This window comes from Seriola lalandi, unplaced genomic scaffold (genome assembly GCF_002814215.2).
Source record: "Seriola lalandi dorsalis isolate HSWRI2012SDOR001 ecotype SW California unplaced genomic scaffold, Sedor1 jcf7180002054422, whole genome shotgun sequence".
Taxonomy (NCBI): domain Eukaryota; kingdom Metazoa; phylum Chordata; class Actinopteri; order Carangiformes; family Carangidae; genus Seriola; species Seriola lalandi.
Genome location: NW_019524975.1, coordinates 137998 through 160611, shown reverse-complemented (window position 1 = coordinate 160611; position 22614 = coordinate 137998). Strand labels below are relative to the sequence as shown.

Sequence of the window (22614 nt, the reverse complement as noted above, 5' to 3'; positions counted from 1 at the left end):
ATAAGAGTTTTTGCTCTCCAAATTTGTGCATACAAACTCCACACACAGGCAGTGAATTGGAATAAATGTAAACACAAGTTCAGACACGTTATTAAGAAAGTGCAAAAAGACAAAAACTCGTTGCATCTGACTAAGATAAACATGCTCTAGCTGCTGATGGTTAGTTCAATGTGCCAGAGTAAATCTGTGTGTTTTAAAGCTCCATGCTTCTCCCGTCACAACTCAGGAGTCAGTCCATACATCTAGTTACAGGTTCATGTTGCGCTGCAGTCCGCATCAGTGGGTCTGCCTAGGATATTACACTACTGTACCACTGGAAATAAAAAAAACAGTACACACTTTGACATGTTGATATATTCTATGCAACAAACTTCCTTTGTTTGTTCATAACATAAATTTCTAATATTTCACTTTTAAGTTTAAGCATGTCACATATATATATACATATATACAAAAATCATATCTTATACCAAAACAAACATTTAGAGTTGACAAGTGTTAATAGCTGGAAAGAAACTGGTGAGACATTAACAAGTGTTTCCCCAAAACAGGTCTGGTTTCCCAAACCCACATCAGTATAATAATTCTTCATGTCATATTGTTCTCCATGGGAGAAAATACACATTTCTGTATGTACATGTATTTTAGATTGTTTTAGATGTCCAGCTGGGATATTCAGAAGAAAGTCAACGTTACACATGATCCCACTGGAAACTCCAGAGCAATTTGACACTAAAAACACCAATGACAGTCCCAGTATAGGACAGCATGGTATTCATTCAGTCTGCAAGCTCTCTGACACTCATTATAGAACATCACAGTACTGACATGAGTTTGGGAATTTAAGTCCAGACCATAAAGTAAATCTCTTTTGGAGAAACAGGGTCAATGTCCAAAGCACCGAAACAGAAGCATCGGAAAGCGTTTGTTGTTCCCATCATGAGAAATATTTCCTGACTTTTCCCTGAGTTTCTAAAACTATGCTGAAGAGCGTCTGTGCCTGTAAAACTGTAACTGACAGTCTGAATTCCTCTACAGTTGGATCCAATCAGGAGAAAGAAAAAGCAGCTGAAAAGCTCCATCTAACAAATGTTGGGGAAACATCCCAGTGCATCCCTGTGATCCGAGTCATTTTCTGATACCAGCTGATCTTTACTGCATTCCCCAGAAAACTGCTCTGTCACTGTCTGGATATATGTCTCTAAAACATATGACTAATGGAAACCCTTATATATTTTTTTTTTTGGTTTGTTTTGCTGCAGCAAAGTGTTAGTGTGAGTATGAAGCGTGAGGAGCTCACCTTCTGTGCACCAGAGAAGGCATGATAGAAGCAGGATACATAGGTCATTATGGCCTTCTCATCCGGCCTCAGCGTACCCACGATGTCTACGCATCACCCAGCAGGGCAGAGAGAGGTCGACAGAGAATGGTAAACAGAGAGAGAGAAAGAGACAGAGTGAAGCCGAAGCTACCCAAAGCTACACGGTCCTCGCTCCCTGCAGGGTGTGAGGGCAAAGGGAGCTGGCAAGAGTTGGTCGGGGGGGAGAGAGTGGCCCCCTCTTTAGGGGACGAGGACAGGGGGACGAGTGTCCTCTTGAAGAGAGTTGAGGGACACTGAAGCCACAAGGTCACGGTCGAGACACAAACGCACAAATCGGCTGTTTAATCGAGCTCATTGGGTCTGTGTCGGGATCAATCCACTCAAAGCAGCTCATTCAAACTCTGAAGCAGGTCTTTCATTTAATTTGGTTCATTTAGCACAAATCAGGCAGCACAACATGACTGCACTGAGGTCTGAAACTACAAGACTGTGTCATCCTCTGAGCGAACTGCAGTTTGTTAGGACAGAGAAAAAACTTTAAACAACCACAACTGTCCCAGAGGAACTAAACATGTCCATTAACTGATTCACAAACATCAACAACTTTGATAATCATCAGTTATAAGAGTCAGTTATCAAATGATAAATACACTCTGGTTCCTAAATGTGAGACTGATACATTTTGTATGATTGCAAATCTTTGTTTTGTTTTTTTTAAGTTGTGCAATACAGCTCATTTGGAGAAATCCTGCAGAGTTCAAGGAACTGGGGCATCTGTCACCATTTTATTTCCTGACATTTTACAAACCGCAAGACTAACTGAAAAATAAATGACAGAATAATCAAAAACCAATATAATCATTAACTCCAGCTCTAGGTTTAACATGGATATCTTAGCATCTTAGCTTAGCATATATATACATATATGTAAATAAAAAAAAAAAACAGTGATCCAGTAGAAAGTGCTAAAAAGTTTAGTCTGAACTTTGATAACAAATCATAAATGCTTTCTAACTCCTAATAAAACACACTGCAGTTGGAAGAGGACTTTGACACAGTTTCAGGGTCCCGGCAAATTTGAATTAGAATTTAATTTCACAGCAGATGTTGAATAAGCTGATGCTTTATGTGAACAGGATGTAAGTAAATAAAGTGGAATGCTGGAAAAAGCAGTAAGTCTGGAGATTTAAGAGTTTGTTTCTACACACAAACTTTCTCTGTAGCTACTGACTTCATGTAAATAATTCAAGGATTAAAACGAGAACAAGCTGTACATGGAACTAGTTCTTACACACACACGTACGCGCGCACGCACACACACACACACACGATCTGTCTATTTGTCTCACACCTCTCCCCTGAGACTGCAGAGGAACACAAACAAGTTCTGAATGAGCCAGAAAATTAATTAGAGGAAGAGGAGCAAAACAAGAGACGCATCAACTTGTTTCCTGTCACAGGCCTACAGGGAGAGGAGATGGGTGGGGAGAGGGGAGGAAAAATAAGAGAGGAGGTGGGGAAGCAGAGAAGGGAGGAGAGAATCAAGAGATGGGAGGGTAGAAAACAGGAGGAGTAGAAGAGGGAATAACAGGAAAGGACAAAATAAAACTAAACTCACAGAATCTGTTATGGGCTTAAAGTTGAACCCCTGAACCTTCAAATGCCGACACTCTTTTCTTTACACAAGATGCTGCTGTCCAGAAAGCACCAACAGGTTTATTTTACACTGCTCTTTATCTTTATCATAACAATTATCTGACTTGCAAATGTATGCCCCTCAGTCACATAACACACCTTCTCCACTCTTTGCTTTCAAAACACACCCTCAGTTGGACAGGCAACATATTAAATCAGGGGTGAGGGCTCACAAGAAGACTGTGCTTCATCTTCAGGGGTCAGAAACCAAAAGGCCACTGCTCTAAAAAGGAGGAAATCCACCTTCTACTGCTGAGGGTTCACTACTTCGTGAATATTAAGAAAAGACAATTTTTCAGGGAAATATACTAATAGTAATAATACATTACATTAAATGGAACTACTTTTTATAATTGTCGTTCATCTGTTAAGGATCTGGATCAAAACCTTTTGCAATGTCTACCTATGGAAGTGGCTTTAACATTTGTATCAGCTAGAAAACCCCCCATTCCTCTCAACTGTATAGAAATTCTGCTGAAAACACAGACGGATGTACACAACCTGACCGTGATTAATCATTAACATCTCTGCTTTATTTATTTTTTAGGGTATTTTTATTTTATTCTGTGAGAGAGAGAGAGCGAGAGCGAGAGCGAGAGCGAGAGCGAGAGCGAGAGCGAGAGCGAGAGCGAGAGAGAGAGAGAGAGAGAGAGAGATGACATGTGGGCCACGAGTTGGACTGGAACCTAGGCCGCTGCAGTTGGCACTAAGCCTTCATGGTACACACTCTACCAGGTGAACCAATCTCTGCTTGATTTTTTTTATGGATAACCTTTCCTAAAACAGCATTACCCACAGGCTCAGCTGCACTCCTCTGCAGCCTCGTCAGACTCACTGCTATGACAACACATCACAGCACCACAGAGGACAGAGCGTTTACTGCTTTCAGCAGCAAAGTTACATTAGCACCGTTTGTGTGCGTTTGTGTCCCGACAATAATCCAGTGTCTTTGTTGAAGCCCAGGTCTTAACAGCTGTTGAGAGAAGTGACGCCATGCTGGACAGGAAGCAGCCCCTTGTTAGTAACAGACGGTTAAAAGGTCAAGGAGGAGGGGTCAGAGGGTACCTTCTGTGCTCCAGAGAAGGCATGGTAGAAACTGGACACATAAGTCATTATGGCTTTCTCATCTGGACGAGCAGTGTTCACAATGTCTACAAGGCGGGGGGGAGACCATGGTTATGAACACTCACACAAACACATACAGGCAAGACAGGGGACATGTGATTATAAACAACATGACACACATATAGGAACATACATTCATACATACAAGCTGGCAAACACAGACACACACATAATAAGCCGCTGTAGCCATTAACAGCCATTCAGGATGAGGAGAGCTTGATCGTGAGTACAGGCACACACAGAATAACACTACTGTGCATACAAGGGTCAGACCCATATAGTAGTTTACTAAAACACTTCAGCAGTGAAGGAGTTTCCTCCCTGATCAAAGCTACATAAAAAGTTGAAAATAAATAGGCTTTTGTGCATGTGTGTATTTTACATGTATATATCCTCATTATTATTTTATTGTCAAATCTTCTTTTTTTTTTTATTTTTTTTTTTAAATGAAATGCACTAAAATATCCCAGTGTTAGTTTCCAAACACTGGGAAATTTCAGAATAACATCCTGCAGGGAAACACTTTAGCTTTTTTGACAGTCATATTTTCAAATGTAAAGACTGAATATCAACAAATGACTATCTAAATATCAGCATCAGCCCTCAGGGCCGATATTGGTCGACCCCACATACATACAGATAAAGACATTAAGACGCATTCACACATTTAGACATGTGCTTTACAATCCAAAGCATTAAAGGCGACAGAGGAGGAACAAGGACATGACGGGAAGGGACGGAGGCTCCACTGATCCTGAGGATGACACCTCTTCATCTGCTGTAACAGCTCATGTACAGTAACGGGTTCAACAGTGGGTTTGGAAATCAGTGGCCACATGTACATGCACATCAACACTGTGACTGTAATGGAGGGGAGACAATAATTACAGTCGCTCAAGAATGACGGTCACAATGATTGTGATCATGCTGCTGGTCAGAGAACAGCTACAGTCTTTTGCAGACATATTTACAGCTTTACAGCAAGGAGGATTTAGGTGCGTTTGATTTTGTGCAATTTAAGTTACGTACACCACAACATACGGATTGCATGAGATTTATATGAAACAATCTGAACCGCAGCTGTTTCAGTGTTGTGGAAATTCAAATATAAATGAGAATAATACAGGAGTAAACTACTGCCCACATACTTTATATGGGCAACAGTCACTTTGCTGTGTGCATGTAAACCAAGCCAGTTAGTGAAAACTCTCATACAGTGCAGTGGATTACAGTACACACGACAATTTACAACAACACAGTATCATTTACAAACACAGCTGGTTCACAGCACACTTCAGGCTTACCTTCTGCATCCAACATTTTAGGAATGTCCAGGTGCTTCTCAGCCACCTCGAAGGCATTGTTCAGATTGGTCACTGGGTCATCCTAAACAACCAATCGCAGAGCCAGAAGACAATAAACTTGCTAATTAAGAATTGGTAAGTTTAGGTTTAAGTTTGTTATTGTCAGCAAGTTCAATGTTTTTTTTTTTTCTTTTATCACTGGTAAAGTGGAAGTTAACTGCGTGTTTGCTTAAATAACTTCAAATACAGTGTGTGTATGTGTCTACCTTTCTGAGGCTGTCGTAATCGATGAGATCAGGCCTGTGTCTGTGGATCAGAGCGTTGAAGGCGAGACCATCCTTCCAGCTGTTAGACAGAGAACAGATGAGCTGAGCGTTAGGCGGAGGGGGGTGGTAACATGACACGAACATGACTTTTTGGCTGTGATTTGTACGTTTTTCTGCTCTACAAGTCCCCATCATCACAGCTAGCAGCCCTAAAACTCCTCTTCATTGTGACTTTGAACTGAATTTTTAACTAAAACCACACCTCTGAAAGACCTTTTTTTGTCTTCATGAAAATGCTAGTAATTTGGTTTTTGCATATAACCTGACCTTTGTATGTGCTGTATACTGTCATCTACAAATGGACAGGTACCACACAACAACAGTAACCGACAGTGACAGTACATTTACTGTCATGTCAGTCTACTGTAGAGCAGAAAAACATGTTCCAGTTTCTCCAACAGGGGGCGACCTTTCTACACAATTAATGTAGTTTATTACAGGAATATTTTATATTGCTGAGATAGACTACTGAGATTTCATTCAGCAACACTTGTCTATGTTGGTACATAAATCCATATTCCCAAACATATTTATTAATATACAATAGGGTGTAGCCAAGCTGCTCCCTGACAACAGAGTTCCTGTGTGTGTTCAGTGCAAATTGTGTAAATCTTTGTTTGTGTGTGTTTAACAGACCACAGTATCAGTATCTTTTTATTTTACATATTGAACATTGGGAAGTTGGGTCGTCCAGCTCTGACATCATGACAGTTCCTGCAGATCTCAGATAAGCATAACAAATTTTATCACTGGAGAGTTTTACTGTGGAGTATTGACTGTCAACAGCTTTGATCCAATAACACTAATGACCCTTGAAAAACTGCAATCAGTCCAACCTTATAGTGCGTGTGCATGTGTGCGTGTGTGTTACCTAATGTGGAAGTTTTGCACATTGACATTCTTGTAGGGAGCGGTCTTCCTCTGGCACCACAAGAGAAGACCCTCTTTCGCAGAGGTCTCTGCAGGGAAGAAGAAGGGGAGAAGAAACATAAGAAGACAGGAGCAGCACCAGGAGTGAGGAGAACAGGAGGTCTGCACTAGTCTGAACACAGTGAAGAAATGTCTCCTCTTTACATTGAATCAAGGACTTTAATTGTTTTATTCCATTAAGAGTGGGCAAGCAGACAGAAAAATACTGCAGTGTCTTTCATGACTGAGCTAAATATAAACTGTGTCTGTGCTCATCAGTGGCCTGGAAATACTGAGGATGTTTTTGTTGTTTGAACAAACATCAAAAAAGTATCAGTTACTGGGGAGAGTAAAAATATGACTCAATAATCCTTGTAGTGGTCCCCACCCACCGGAGTTAATTCAACTCAGACAGTTTTAATTAGCCACCACAGACTCATTACAGCTCTAACCTAAATAAATGCAGAGACAAAAAAACATTGTGAAAGCAGGAAGTGGTGGAGTATAGACATATATTAGTGTTTGGGATTTCTGACTGATTAATACAGAAAGGATTGGTCGATTAATCGATTGGCTCATTGTCAGAAAATTACAGGGACGGTGATTTACTGCTGTTCTATCAATGTAAATTCACTGTCCTTGGGTTGGACAGTTTTTTCAGCATTTTACAGACCAAGAAAAAAAGCCGACAGATTATTTGATAATAAAAATAACTTAGTTGCAGACGTTTGAAAAAATGGTTATATCGCAAATTTTCATTGCATCAGGTTAATAATAATAATAATAATAATAATAATAACGACCACAACAACTTATACTGGTGGTCCTAGCACCCTGCTGTAGTTTCACATCATGGTCAGTCTTGGTGAGCAGTCATGTAGATCAGAGCTTCTTTATCTTGGCTCTATTCCGTCACTATTCACCCCTGGTGTGCGTGTGCATCTTTAGCCTTGTTACTCCCACTCTAGTTCCCACAATGCATCCTTGACTTGCACATTCGCATGTGTGTGGAAACACCATAGATTCCAGTGGGCTTAGTCAGCTAATAAATCCTGAAAACCTGGCGGGGACTCAAGCTGCCGCAGTGCCCTTCAGCAAGGCACTGCTTTGCCAAGTTGCTACTAGTGCTGAATGCGTTTATGCAAATCAAACCACAGGAAGTCGTACCTTCTACAGAGATGTCCTGGATGGCGAAGCGGAGGATGATGGTCCAGATCATTCCCAGAGTCATCTTGGCGTTTCCATCAACAATTTCTACACAACACACACACACAAAAAGGTCTCAACAAAATCACCTCATTTTTTTGTTTCATCCAGAGTCACTGTGGACCATAAGTCTCATCTATCACTGCTGTTTTTACAATCTTACATCTGCTCTTTCATTTAATAATGCCAACACTCCCACACAACTGCACTTAATGTCCCACGGCTGCTGAAGCTCCATCATTTCCTGGGAAAGTGTGAATCTTTAACAATGATTTCCCTTGTAGAATAAATTCAGTCTTGGTAGATACAACATACAGTCAGTTGGTGCTTGCAAGACACACCTAAGCATTACTTCATTCTACCTGTGCAGGAGAACTGTGCAGCATTATCTGGGTTTTCCCACCACGATCCACAGATATTTGGCAGGTTAATGAGCACGCAAAGACACGCAGGACAGGAAAGTAAGTCATGTGTAATGATCCGTTTGTAAGCAGGCGTGTGGATTAAACTATGAGTGGAATCTGACCCAAACACACACTGAGACTATTAGTCGATTCATACTTTCACCTGTCAGCTGTCACCTGTGGATCTGTCCCACATTTCTCTCATTCTAACATTCCTCATGTTTAATCTGATATGCATCTTTGACTCTCAGCTGATTTGTACTCCGCTTAATTAATTTACAATCTTTCTGAAGGTCACATTTTAAAAACACTAATAAATTACTGTCATGCTCATTGTAAATTTTTCTATATTGGTTCTGCTCTGTGAACAAACATGAATGTCTCCCCACCAACAGGCCTCGCAGTGCTTCAACTTTTCTGTAATAACTTAAAGACTTAGGTTCCTCAGGACAACTGTAAGTCTGGTCACGTGTTGGTTTAAACATTCTCTGACAGAGAAAGTGTAGGACGTCCTCCTCTCTCATCTCGTCACCACTGTCCCTCACTGTCCCTCACTGTCTCTCTGTCATTTTCCAGCAGATGACCTTTAGTGGGCTGCTTTTATGGAAGGCCAGAAGCTGTGTGCGAGTGTGTGGAGGATTGCAGTATTTTGAGCAATCTTGTGTTCAGTGGCCATCAGTCTCAGCAATGCCATGCTGCAGGAATGTCATGTTTGTCCTGATAGAGTAGGAGAAAGGTCACTGTCCTCCATTCTGAGTACGAGTTAGAAGTGCAATCCTTCCTTCAAAACATCTCATTAGTAAAGAGCATCAACTCAATATGCCAAAAAGAAACTTTAGGTAGTTATGAGAAAAAGTTACTACAGATCCAGTTTTACTGTGCATACTGAGCACACTTGCATTCTGTCGATTTTAAAATGTGTTGCTGAGCATCCAAACATTCATATACTTTTACTCAGGTCACTCTGTTCTCCAAAGGCCTGGGTGAATTATGAGACAGTGGGCTCCTCGGTACAGATATGTAAACCCACAACCAATTAAACAAGTGAACCAGAACTCTTTAAACACTTCACCCGAACTTCACTTTTCATCAAGAGAGGCCAACTGACTCCTGTACAAACCTTTCTGCCACAGCAGATCAACACTGACACTCCTATGCACACGGTATACTAAACACGACAGCACACTATACAAAATTTAAAGGACAGCACTGAAGAAAAGTAGAGATGCAGGGTCTGTACTCATGAAGCAGAGCTATCCTGCTGTTCTGAGTCTGTTTTTAATGAAATGTTACTCTAGCCTCAGTTTGCTGCACAGCTATAAAATAAAGGAAAAGTTAGCAAGTATTGGGTTTGATTTGGTCGACACATACTACATGTTAAAAAGACTCAAAACAAAAGTTCCTTTTTTTATCTTGGGTTCAAAAGTTTATCTGAATGATTGAGAAAGATGAATGAGACGGTGGTTTCCACTCTGAGGTGTGGGGACTTTTGCGTTACATTTCGACCGTTTCAAGGTTTCTGAAGTTCATGAAGAGGAGTTTCGATTTCACGCATTAAATTTTAGCGCATCCACCAGATGTGTTTGTGTGCATGAACACATGCTTACCCTCTGCTCCAATAGACACCAGTTTCACTCCCTTGCTGGCGATGAAGTCCAGGGCTTTGTTCACATTGTTGATCTTGTGGACCCTCATCTTACCTCGCTCAGGCTTGGGTAACCGTTCGCCTGTGGATGGATGGATAGACGGACGGACACACGGACACACACACAAACACACACACGGACACACACGGACAAGTGAGTGTGTTTGCTCCTGTGGTGTTTCCACAGGCTCAGCAGAACAACATTCAGTAAGGACGGTTAAGGTTACAGAAGCAACATTAGCGTCGCTCACAGCAGAAAAAAAATGAAGTGAATGTGAAAAAGGAAGCTGCATGCAAGTCCAAATTTCATTATGGGGTGACAGTGGTTCAAATGTTTATCTACTGTGACAACAGGAAGAGCTTCTCTAATACAACATCCAACAAGAGACCTTGAGAGGAACACTGTCATACACAGTGACTGATCTATAGCAGGGTGTGCACAGTTTGTTGTGCAATGCCTGTGATCCATACTGAGGTTGGAATCTGAATGACCACACCCTGGCGCAGACAGAGATGTTGTACATCTTCAACATCTGAAAACAGTTTGCACTCTGATTGACAGCTCAGACACAGCTTTGAAAATCAGGTCACTGCTCGGTGACGAGCGAGCGAGTGTAGCGGGATGGACAAATTTCCATTTGCGGCTTCTGTATGAAACATTTCAAAAACATAAATCAAATATCATTACAGCTGGCGCTTTGAGGCCGCTCAGAAAAGTTACCTGAGATGACCTCCAGCAGTAGCATGAGTTTGAGCCCATCCCTGAAGTCCTCCTCGATGTTTTCTATCTGCGTGCCGGCCTTCCGCAGGTGGGAGTTACACCATGCCGTGAATGTCTGCACGAGAACACAGAAACAGGACGCAAATGGTGATTATCCAGAGCAAGAATGCTTTTCCAGCTTTTACGATAATAAACCACTTTGAACTAAATGAAAGAAAATGAAATTCAATGGACAGGAAGGGAGGTCATGGAGTTGCTTTGATAAGACAGGAAGTAGCAGAAGAAAAGGGGAGGAGACAGATGTTATAATACAATACCAATACCTAGGATATAAGAACTACTATTGATATCAAAGTACAATTTAAACTATGCATCACAAGGGCAGTAGAATAAGGATACAATGCACATGTTAAGGTAAAATAGTAAACACAGACTTTCTGAGGCTGCTATCCATTGAACTACATATTGGCAACAACAAACATCTTGATTTCTGCCTTCATACTTTTCAGTTTGCTGTTTTTTTTTCCATGTTAGGGCTCAGTCCCACAAAAAACACCCTCTCTGTCACATCAGAAGCTACCAGAGTATATCCCATGGTGACACTAAGAAAATCCTGAAAATCTGACAGAAAGATCCCCCTTTACTATCTGAAAACTAGACCGGAATCAAACACAACATCTGTGATATATGTAATTAAATATCAGAATGGTGTACCAAATCACAAACACAGACATCTGGGAGAAGACGCACACCAGCACAAATCACACACATCAATAGCGGGTTGGAATCTGTGTTTTTGTGCTTGTGGTTAGCCAACATTCTTCAGAAATGTGTTTTGAATCATTTTATTTTGAAGGAGCTCGTGGCACTGAGGTAGGCACGGTGGAGACTGTGGAGAGGCTGAAGCTTTGTCACGCCACTCTCCAAAAATCTCAGTTATGGCACATCATCAGTCAAGGTGTCAAAAACACTTTAAAGGGTTTCTTGTCATGACTCGTTAATTGTTATATAATTTAAGAGAAATGCCTCAAAATGCCAAGTGACCAAAATACATGGTCAAGGTCCGGCCTGCACTCTCTCATTGAAGCTGCCACCACTGATACTCAACTTTAAGAGATGAAATATATAAATAAATAATGTAAACGTCCATCATATAAAAATGAAACTTTTACTTCTTAAAGCTTAAATAAGTTGAAGTTAATAACACAAATTGCAGGGATCTTTGTGTAGGTTTCAGTCAATGAAAATGAATTACAGTTGAAATCTAAACGTAGCTTTAAGGGGGAATGTCTCGTGTGTGAAGGGACCAGGAAAAAGGAAAGAGGAAAGTGGAGTTCATTTCCCAGCAAGAACGCACAACTTGAAAATGACAAAGATAAAAGTGACGTGTTATAAGACAGAGTGGCACCACGACACCGCTTCTTAAATGTGTTGCTGCTGAAATGCTGCAGAAGATTCAGAGGTAAATAATTATAATAATAATAACTTGTATATTCTGCGATCATTATCAAAATGAATATGAAACATTTAGTGGTTACAGCTTCTAAAATGAGAACATGTTGACTTTCTCAGTTGTATGTCTTTGTAAATCAAACCCATCTGACCATCATGACAAAACTAACAATGTGTAAACGTCACCTTGGGCTAGAGGAAATATAAAATGGGCTTTGTGACAATTTTTGGAAAGACTTATCAAAAAATAATAGATGATGAAGAAAAGTAATGGTTATTTACTGAAATGTTGGAGTCAGTGTGCTTTGAATTTTAGTACCAATTCACCTCATCCAGGCCGGGAACAGACCGACTCCAGCCACAAACCTACTTCCCTCTCAGTATCTGACACGAATACAGGAATACAACAACTTTGAGGAAAATATCAGTGTTGAAACTGAAACATGTGACAGAGGATTAATCCAGTTCATGTTACACTTCCTCCTTGTCTCCCTCTCTCTCCTGCACAGTGTGTTCAAAAACATTATGACTGGGTGCTGCTCACTGCCCTGCCCCTCTCCCCACTGGCCCACTGTGGCCACCGGTACAAAGCTCCCATTGAGCCTCGTGGATAATAGCACCCTTCAGCCCCTTTACTCTCCCTCGGCCCGTTCTCGCTCTCTGTGACCCTCCCCTAGACAGCCCGGTACCAACCCCCAACTCCAACACACATATACACACTCAATTATATATATACAGAGCTCCCTCTCTGAGACTGGACTGGACTGGGACAAGAGGAGGGGGAGATACATTTCACATAAACAAACAGACATACAGACAAAGTTAGGGGGCAGGATGGGGGTGGGGGGGTGGAAAGACAATGCACCCTCTACCCACTCTACCCCCCCCCCACACACACACACACACACACACACACACACACACAGTTAAGGACAATGCAGCAGGAAGTGGCACTGCAATGACAGGAAGTTCCAGCTTAGTTTAGCACAGAGAAGACAATCAGCGTGAAGATGCATTCATCACTGCCACTGATTCAAATCACTGCACTGGAGCTAAAACCTCCAGTTTGTGATCATCACAACACATCAACAACATATTTCTTACCATAACTTATTATCTATGAAACACTTTAAAACTTATCTTGCCTGAGTTACAGTAAGATGTATGATTCATGAGTGTAATAGGGGCTTCAAGCTTTGCCTTAAAAGAGAAGCGTTTGTGATCTCACAAATGAACACGATGAATATCTCTGATTGGTGAAGCGCTCTAAAAACAAATATCTTTTAAAAAAAAAAGTAAAATGATGGTAGGAACTGACAGGAGGATAGGATGTGCAAATCTTCCATCATTCTGTTTCTACCCAGGATGTTAATTATACAATGTCAATGTTTTAAACTTTCCTTATTTTTTTTTAATATAAATCTGGGATTTAAACTAAATGCACACAGAGCCAGATACTCAGAGTCTAAATAACATGTTATTTTTCTATATGTCTTGCTTATGTTGTTGATGTAGTAGCCAGTTTAGCTTATCAAAACTGTGATCTCAGCCAGTGGGGAACAATGAAGGTTTCTGCATGGTGAGAAGCTTTGGATTTGAAAAGCAAGTTTAGCAATGTGAACTGTATCAGGGAGCTGCTTGACTAAACCTATAAAAGTCGGCCATGTTCCAGCAGGGCCGCTGCCACTGGGAGTGTTGACAGCAACAGGCTGAGACTCGCAGAGAGCCTGAGAACTGTATGTTCTGTGCAACATAACATGCTACAGATTACACTCTTCCAACCCCTCTGTTCACAGTCAGACCCTCACACGGTTAAGTACCGTGTGTCTTGCTCAAGGACACTTCAGCCTGCCTTTATCAGAGTCTGAACTAGCCCTGTACGCTGCCAGGAGAGGACTGTCAATCAGGCTGTTCTGGGTCTGTAACAAAAAGGGAGGGAAAAAAAAAACTTCTGCTCTGCTGAATTCTGTTCAGTTAGCTCTTTGTGTTGAGGAAACGTAGCCTGCCCCTGGCTACCTTATGTCACTCAGGGACAGCAAGGTGTGGTGCTGCCATGTGCTTGAAACTGGCACAGGCGTGCACACACAGCATTACTGCTCAGATAGACACTGAACCACACTGAGGACAGTCCAACTACATTGCCTTCAAACATGTTGAATAACATAAGGGAGTTGATACCTACAGTGCATGATATGGCTGTCAACATCAGGTACAGCATGTGACACAAACTACTGTTGACTTGATATCATGTGACTTCTCAGGCAGGTTGCTTCACAGATAACATGGGCTGAGCTTTATTCCCTTCTACAAAAGGTATCATCAGCCTGTTGTCTAAAAAACTAGTCAGCACAAGCATTATTTTAAATATCAGAATTTGTTTTAATTAGTTCTTAGTTTAAGCCTGACCTTGACTGGCTTTCAAATAACTCAGATAATGCAGATTTCTGTTTGTCTATGTAAACATCTTTAAGTTCAAGCACCTTTGCTGTCAGGTTCCACTTTTAATTCTGAAGGTAATCTACTTGGTGAATTGTCTTAAATAGAAGTGAACTGACCCTGATTCCTGAAGAGAGCAACCAAACAGGATGAATGAGCGAGAGCGAAGCCTGTTAAACCTGTCCATGTGGCTGCTCTGTGTTGGCTACACAGATCAGCTCAGATGGTTCAGATGAGGGGATTTCTGACCTGAGCTGAGGACAGAGATAACAAGCTAAAGGCTGCGTGGTACAGAGGAGAGAAAATCTGAATCCGGGTGTTAAGAAGGTTTACATTTTTAGGCATGAAGCCCTGCGCTCTTATCCTCTAGTATCTATTACATAACTGTTGTAGCCACAGTGAAGAACATCCTCTCTGTTATTTCTGCTGCATGCGTCAACTGGAACCCCAGTCTGATCTCAGGCCTGTCACTGTTTAACCTTTATCATGTTGATGCATGTTAAAGCTGCTTTTGGCAATTTTACACACATCAGTATTTGTAAACTGAAAATTTTAATACCCAAAAGCCCTGTAATCGGATTAAAGTGCAAACTGTGAGTAACCCGGAGACGGTTTACTCATGACTATCGACCTGCTGGCTGCTAAACCTGGGGAAGTTATTAGGAGTTTTTGGTTATTTCTTGCGCGCAAACATCCACATGCAACACCTCTGTTTTATTTCAACCAGTGGCTATAAATGTTAAATTCTGTGGGGTCAGGATTTCTCCATCAGCATGTGTTGCAGGATGAGAAGCGGGGCGTATTTCTTCATGAGTCTTCACATACCAACTGTGGCTTTGATCAAAGTAAGGGTGACTCCAACTTTGATGACCTCATCTCCAGAATGTGTGGGAAAATTATTTCAGTGGGCTCTATTTGTAACAGTTATCAATTCATCTCTAAAATCCCCCTTTGTCCATACAAAGGTAGCATAATTAGTTCCCACTGAGTGTTTTCATTTGATTTGTATCTATGAATATCTATCAAACGTAATGGAAAAACTTCATCAAAGCAGCAATGATGATGGTGATAATGATAATGTGTCTTCTAAAGGGGGGGCACAGTGTGTGTGGTGAGCCTTCAGAAATCTTTGCTGTTTGTGTCCCAGACAAGGTGGGAGTATGTCTGGAAGTGGTTAAGTTGTCCAACATTTCTCCTTTACTGCTGCCACAGTTTGGAAAAGAGAGGAAGCCTAATGGGGTCAGCTGTTTGATCTGTCTTCTAACACACTCACACACAAGTACCTGTGCCAGAGCCATCAGTGTGACCCCCCAACAGTCTTTCAACTCTGACCACTAACTAGGTCAACAGGGTTAAAGGTCAAGGGTCAGGCAGATATCACTAGTTGAGAAGAGGGGAACATAGCAGTATTTTTTAAAGTACAAACAAGCAAGAAGTAACATTGGCCCTGTTCAGACCTGCCATTAACATGCGCCTCGACTGACCACCACAAATGTGTTGTTTTCACCAAGTCCAACTATACAGAGGGCTCCGTTGTTAATGTGTTTATGTGAGTGTCAGAGGGAGGGAGAGATCTCAAACGCGTCCTCAACGCATCTCGAGTGCGTTCACACCAAGTATCAACCTCCGAGGTTGAAACATGAAGCCAACACTTTAGTACCACAAGCTGCAGTTCTTCAAATGGCCGCTTGAGGCAGGCTCCAAAAGCGATTCAATCACCAAAGACAAGACTCATCTCTCATAGAGCTAATCTCCTCCTTCATGACAACTGTGCAGGGGTGAATTTTTATGTAACTAACTCGTTTAAATTTTAGTAAGGCTTAGCCGGCAGTTCGGCGGAGTCAGGCACTGACAAGATGGTGACGACGGAACAACTCACTCTGAGATTCCTATGGGTGATGTCATGTAGGCTACGCTAATCTTTATTTACAAATGAAATCATGTGCTGTGATTTCAGCTGTATTTACTTGTAAAATGTTGACTCAGAGAAAAAGTTAAAAGCAACAGAATATTAGTGTGTTTTCACATATAGTTCTTTTTAAATGAACCAACCAGCAGGGTGATCAATCTGCAGCGGGCCAAAAATACAATGGCAAAAGGCAACGTGAAGCTGGACCAGAACCTGAGACCAGTTCGGTTCACTTCAAATATGCTACCTTGGCTGTAAACGTCCCCCTAATATAAACTGTTTGCACCAATTCATTCTGAAAGAGCAAAGGACAAAGGTCAAACTCCAACTCAGTCATGTGGCATTCTGCTGACCAATGGCGGGAATATGATCAGTCAGTCAGTCAGTCAGTCAGTCAGTCAGCCACATTCTGGATTATAGGGCTGGCCTCGCTGTTCCAGCCCAACCAAAAGCATGCACGTGAGATGCCTGTCAAAACATACACTGAAAACATGAGCTTCTATAGACTGATGCTGCCCATCTTTACACTTTTTTAAAGCTCTGTCACACACACACACCACTCCTTGGACAGGAATGAGCTTAAGAGACACAGGTATCAGGACATCTAACCACACACACACACACACACACACACACACACACACACACACACACACACCTCTATGATATCCTTGTATGGCTCACTTAAACTAGGTTACAAGCATGCCTATATGTAATTTATTCCCACACCCAATTTCTCAATGCATGTGCGCACCTTAATTGTATGTATAAGTCAGAGTGTGCATGCTCACACACACACACACTAACACACACACACTAACACACACACACACACACACAAGGGTGTGTCTTTGCACACCTGGAAAAAATGAGCCAGGTTGAACACTATGTTACCGCTCAACTGCCTTGCATTCTCTGCATGACGTCAGCAGTGTGTGCATGTGTGTGGGTGTGTGTGCTTTCTTGATTACACACCCTTTTATCTTGGTAACACTGATGAGCTCACTCTTGAAGCAACTCTAAACACTGACTGCACTGACGGTCTGTTGTTTCTGCAGCCACACACATCACATGTAATAGAAAGCATACTAGAAGAAATATTAACTTGTTTTGTGCTACAGAAAGTGTCTTTTTTGTCAGTGTATCCAACAGTGAACTACATATCATACCAAACCATGAGCTTACTGTACTGTCACACACGTCTTCTCACCAGAAGTCAAAGAGGTCTCACATCTTCAAGCCACACATCTTATTCAAGGTCTTTAACTTATGATACGTGTATTCTCAGCACATCTCACAATCTTAAGGCCAAGGTTCACCCACCAATATTTACACACGCATACAATCTATATAAAGACTGCGAAAAGGTCTTGTCTTCACAGCCTAGATGTCAGTTAAACCTTCGCAAACCCTGCCTCTCTTCCAGCAGCAGTGAGCAAGTAAAACAGGCGTTTAAGCAGGCAGGTAGAGACATGCAGAGAGGTGAGCTCAGAGGACAGAAGCAAGACTGACACGACTGACACAGGTGGAAACAAGAGGTGCTGGTGGCAGTGCGGGGCTTCACTGAAATGACACATGCACTTAACTGTTCGAAGTCTCACTGCTACATCGATATTCTACGTCTTTAATCACTTTCTTTGAAAAACTTCTCTGAAAAGTTGCAAAGTGTGTCTGAGTGCAGTTTGAATGAATTAAGCGGCAGTGTTCGTCCTCCACACTGTGCTTCCGCTGCAAACAAACAATAACCTTGCAAACCTTGCAAAGATTGTGGAAATATAAAAATATTAAAAAGAGGAAATGAAATAGACAGAGCCAATGCTACTTGGGGAGATTAGGATGTGACTCAGCAACAATAGCTGTTAACAAGCCCTTGAGCAAGGCATTTAAATCCCTGTTGTTGCACTGGCAGAGTCAGATTTGTTGTACTGACAAACCTCAAGGTGTAAATATGGCCTGGTGTATGAATGAAGCATGGGTGTGACACAGACTGACACATAATGAAAAAGCAAATGTAAAACAGCAGTGGATGGCAAGTTGTTGCACCAAAGAGCAGATTTATACTGCTAGTTAAAGAAGTTATATGCGGACTTCCTGGCAGGAGGTGCAACCTCAAGGGACTTGGACAAAGCCATACTAAAATGGACCGGCTGCACCAGACTCAGTTGAGCCAAAACCATGTTGGCCTGGCCCTGTGAATAAAGCTCAGTAACTAGTCTGGTCTGGCCTGACACAAGGTCTCCTATTCTTAGAGGCATGTCAATTAAAAAAGGGCTGTGGCGTACAGCACAGTAGCACCGCTGGCTATTGTCACACACTTTAGCTTCAAATGCTCCAGAAGACAGGTTAGTGTGTTGTTTTTTTTTCAATGTCAACACAAAAATAGACACATACATATACAGTATCTAAATGTACATATAAAAATGTGCAACCTGCAAGTCATGAGATTTACCCATTCAGTTTAGGCACATAACAATTATGTAATTAATTCAGGGGCCTGCAACTCAAATGTACTTTTACACAAACAATCTACCTTTTGCTTCTATTGAACAACAAAAACAGAGTGACACATTTGGAAATTCTGGACTCCAGAGTCACTACTGTACTCTATTTACTCCAGTCTACTGTCAAACAAACAGCATCTTCAAACACAGATTCCCCAAGTTCCATTCCAGGACTAAACATCGTGACAACTTCTTCTTACAACCACAACTAACTTAAACATAAATCAAGAACTGTACTGCACAGCCCTGTTCATACAACAGTGGTGTAACTGAATATGGAGTCTGCCACCATAGAGCTGCTGCTGCATCGGTCTAGCGTCTCATTGCAGCAATACAACACCGTCCCTCAGGGGTCACGGTGGGACCTGGAAGGGTTCATGGTGCATGAGTGCATGTGCCTGTTTGACAACTGAAAGATTGAGAAGGAAGAGCCAGCCTCGAGTTAAATGAGTGAACAGCTGTTTTGAGATCAACACTCTACTGAGGCCACTCAAAAAAAAACATTCAAACCCAGACAATTGGCAGCATCTCTGAAATGATGAATGATAAAGATTAACGGGAATGCAGCGTCAAAGCCAAATGTAGTGGTCCTACAGAGAGAAGAAAAGCTGGCCAAGATGTTCCTGTCCAAAATACTGGTGGTCAGCAGAGGACTGCTGATCATGAATAAAAACAGAAGAGGCGGGAGAATGGCTTAGGAAGAGGAGGAGTGAGGGACACGAGAAAGAGGAGAAGAAAGACGAAGCAGAGCCCTGCTGCAGAGGCTGTTCTCATCTCATTATCCTCTCAAGTCTGGGCAGGTGATCATTAACATGTGCGCGCAAACACACACACACACACACACACACAGGGAGGGAGAGGGAGCCTCCCTCTTGCTTCATGTGCTGACAGGTAGTCAGTAAAGCAGAGCTATAATGTGGGGACAATCTTTCACCATCGCACACACACACACACACACACACACACCTCCCAGAGGGAGCTGACAAACATGTAATTGCTGTGTACTTCTTGACTGGCGTAATGCCCTTCAGATATGCCATTATGTGAGTCAACAGCTTAACGCTGACTGTTTTCAACAAGCTTCATCAACTTCTAAAACTAAAGTGAATGAATGAGAGATGGGTAATAAGATGTTAAAAAAAAAAGTGGTTTGTTAAGATGCGAGATGGAAGAGGAGGGAATATCTATAAACAAGTGCAACATGAAATGATGAAACGCTTTTAAGACCAGTGAAAAATAAATTAAGTATCTTGTTCTTCAGTCAAACCAAAAACTTTGCAACTCTCTTACCCTGACAACACTACTGCCAGAGGAAGGAAGGAGGGAGAGGACACAGGAGAAGAGTCATTGAGGTAAGTGTGGGCTCTGTGTGTGGGAGCACAGTGGGTAACCAGAGCAGACTGAGGAGACTGCTGATGTGACTTTGTTGCATTTCTGTACCCACCACAGAGAATACATGCACACACAGAGACTGTCTTTAATCTCGCACATGGAATTTAACTGTGTGTTAATAGTTCATGGTCTTTGATAAAAAAATCTAAAAACATAAATCAGTAACTTTTACCAGCAAAAAAACAAAAAAAAAAACAAAACAAATCAGCCAGTCAGTGGCAGCCTGGTGTCTTTTAGTGATTTGTTCCCACTTTAATAGAGGACACTTAAAAAGGTGGAGAGAAAGGAGAGAGGAGAGGAAATAAGGGAGGGAGGAGGGGGAGGAAAAGGGGAGGGAAGGGGTAAAGTGTCAAGCGATGTGGTTATTTGTTCATTTATTTATGCCTCTTCCTGTCTTTGTTGCTCAAAAGAGTCCAGCCTGGAGTCAGGTTGCACTGCCAGTGGCAGAGACCCTTCCAACCTATTTTAGGGTGAGCAAGGTTCACTTACAAAAGGAAGAGTGAAGTATTTATTAAGTACTATATATACACAGGCTGAGAATAATATAGTAATAAATAATTGCATAAACCTGTTGCACTGTTTTTTATAAACCTGAAAACATTCGAGACAGTTTCACAGAATCATTCCATCTAATTCGTCACATTTACCATCCTGCTAACATTCAGGCCGAGTCCACACGAACATGTTTATATGTTTTTAGAATTTATATTATTTATTTATTTATTTTCCTCCTCCTTTAAAAAAATCTCAGTCCATGTGAAAAGACAACACACGATGTGGAGAGCACACCAAATCAACAGACGGTCTGTGTTTGCAGAAGGTTGGTTTTCAGTGATCTAAAAAGGAGTTACCATGTGGACGAAAGTACTAAAAAAAATACCCATGTACGTATGGACAGAGCCTCAAAATAATAGACTGTAACTGTCACCTAGGATTCTCCAACCTCATTCTGATTTCATACTGTGAAACATGTCAGTTTTATTTATGCTTATTTACACATCAACGCTTTCATATCAAGGTTGTTTTGTCTGTCCAAAAAAAAAAAAAAAGGAAAAAAGAAAAGAAAAAAAAAGGCAACCCATTTTGTGGCCTCACTCAACCCACTGCATTTGCCTGTTTCAACATTATGAGGCCATGTCATCCTGCTGTGTGTCAATAAAAACTGCTGGTGACTTTGGGGCATGTTGCTCCACATGACACAGTTCCAGTGTTGCATAACTTTACGTTGACACCAAAAAAGCCCCTGGTTCATTTCTTAATCGACTGTTTACATCTTAGGCTTTTGGCAGACACGTTTGACCATGACTGGACACACGCGGAAGGCTGGTGTCTCGGTTAAAGACTATTTGAAATTCTTCTGAAATTATTTTTGATATTATATTGAAATTAGGTTCTGGGTTGGGTGTGTGATATTGGGCTCTACAAATAAAATGATTTGGCTATTTGGGTGGTCTAAACCTTTGTACTCTTCATTATACCAATCCATTGTCTGTGCTTCACTCTGACTCTTGTCAGTCTGGCTCTTGAGAAGCAATATTTAAACAGTGAGAAAAAGACCACCTCCCTTAAAAGGTAATTATTGAATCAATGTAACTTGGTGTGAAGCAATAAGCCAGAGGTGTCAGCAAGGGTAAATATCAGTGTTGGAAATAAATACCATCAATGTTAAATGTGAGAATTCAAAGTCTTCAATCTTAGTGTGTTGTCCAAAAGGCTGGATATAATTATTTATTACTGGCTGTAATACCATTTAAAAAAAAAAAAAAAAAAATCAGCCAGTTAGCTCTCAAACTTTTTCCAAGTTCCCCCGATATAAGTTTGTTGAACTTGTTGCACAAGAGAAGACAAAAGAAAATACCTAGCAAACACTGGATGTTTACAACAGCAAATAAAAAAAAAGTTTTATGAACTAAACACACAAGTACAGTTGTTTTAAAGCAATGGACTATACAGAGAAGCAAAACACAGATTTATTTGTATGCAAATGTAATGTAATGGATTATCCCTTTCCAGATGTGTACGACTGTTGCCAAGTTACCACAGAGAAAGTTTTTGTTGTTTCTACTCGCTGGAACTCACTATGTTGTCTTATGTGGAAGACTCTGTCCACCTCAGTTGGCAAAACTAAAAACCAAATATTTCTCTTCAAATTTACTTATTTTTTGCACCAAGTCTGCGTAGCAGGGCCTGGAAGACGGTACGGTGAGAACAGGGAGAGAAAGATGGAAGGAAACCAAGCAAAGTCGGAGAATGAACGAGTGTCAACCC

The 22614-nt window shown here is 41.4% G+C and overlaps 1 protein-coding gene across 2 annotated transcripts in view; it reads right to left on the bottom strand.

Annotated features, from left to right (window-relative positions):
- Positions 1-22614, bottom strand: part of actn4 (actinin, alpha 4) — a 60679-nt gene that overhangs the window by 15372 nt on the left and 22693 nt on the right. Inside the window, exons 2-8 of one of the 2 annotated variants that reach the window (XM_023410344.2) lie at positions 10657-10771; positions 9898-10017; positions 7848-7934; positions 6643-6730; positions 5712-5790; positions 5446-5527; positions 1301-1386 (exon numbers count right to left, since the gene is read on the bottom strand). In XM_023410344.2, coding sequence (XP_023266112.1) covers positions 1301-1386; positions 5446-5527; positions 5712-5790; positions 6643-6730; positions 7848-7934; positions 9898-10017; positions 10657-10771 — 657 coding nt within the window. Of the gene's footprint in view, positions 1-1300; positions 1387-4081; positions 4168-5445; positions 5528-5711; positions 5791-6642; positions 6731-7847; positions 7935-9897; positions 10018-10656; positions 10772-22614 lie in introns of both variants that reach the window. The other variant, XM_023410343.2, reaches the window with a different exon arrangement.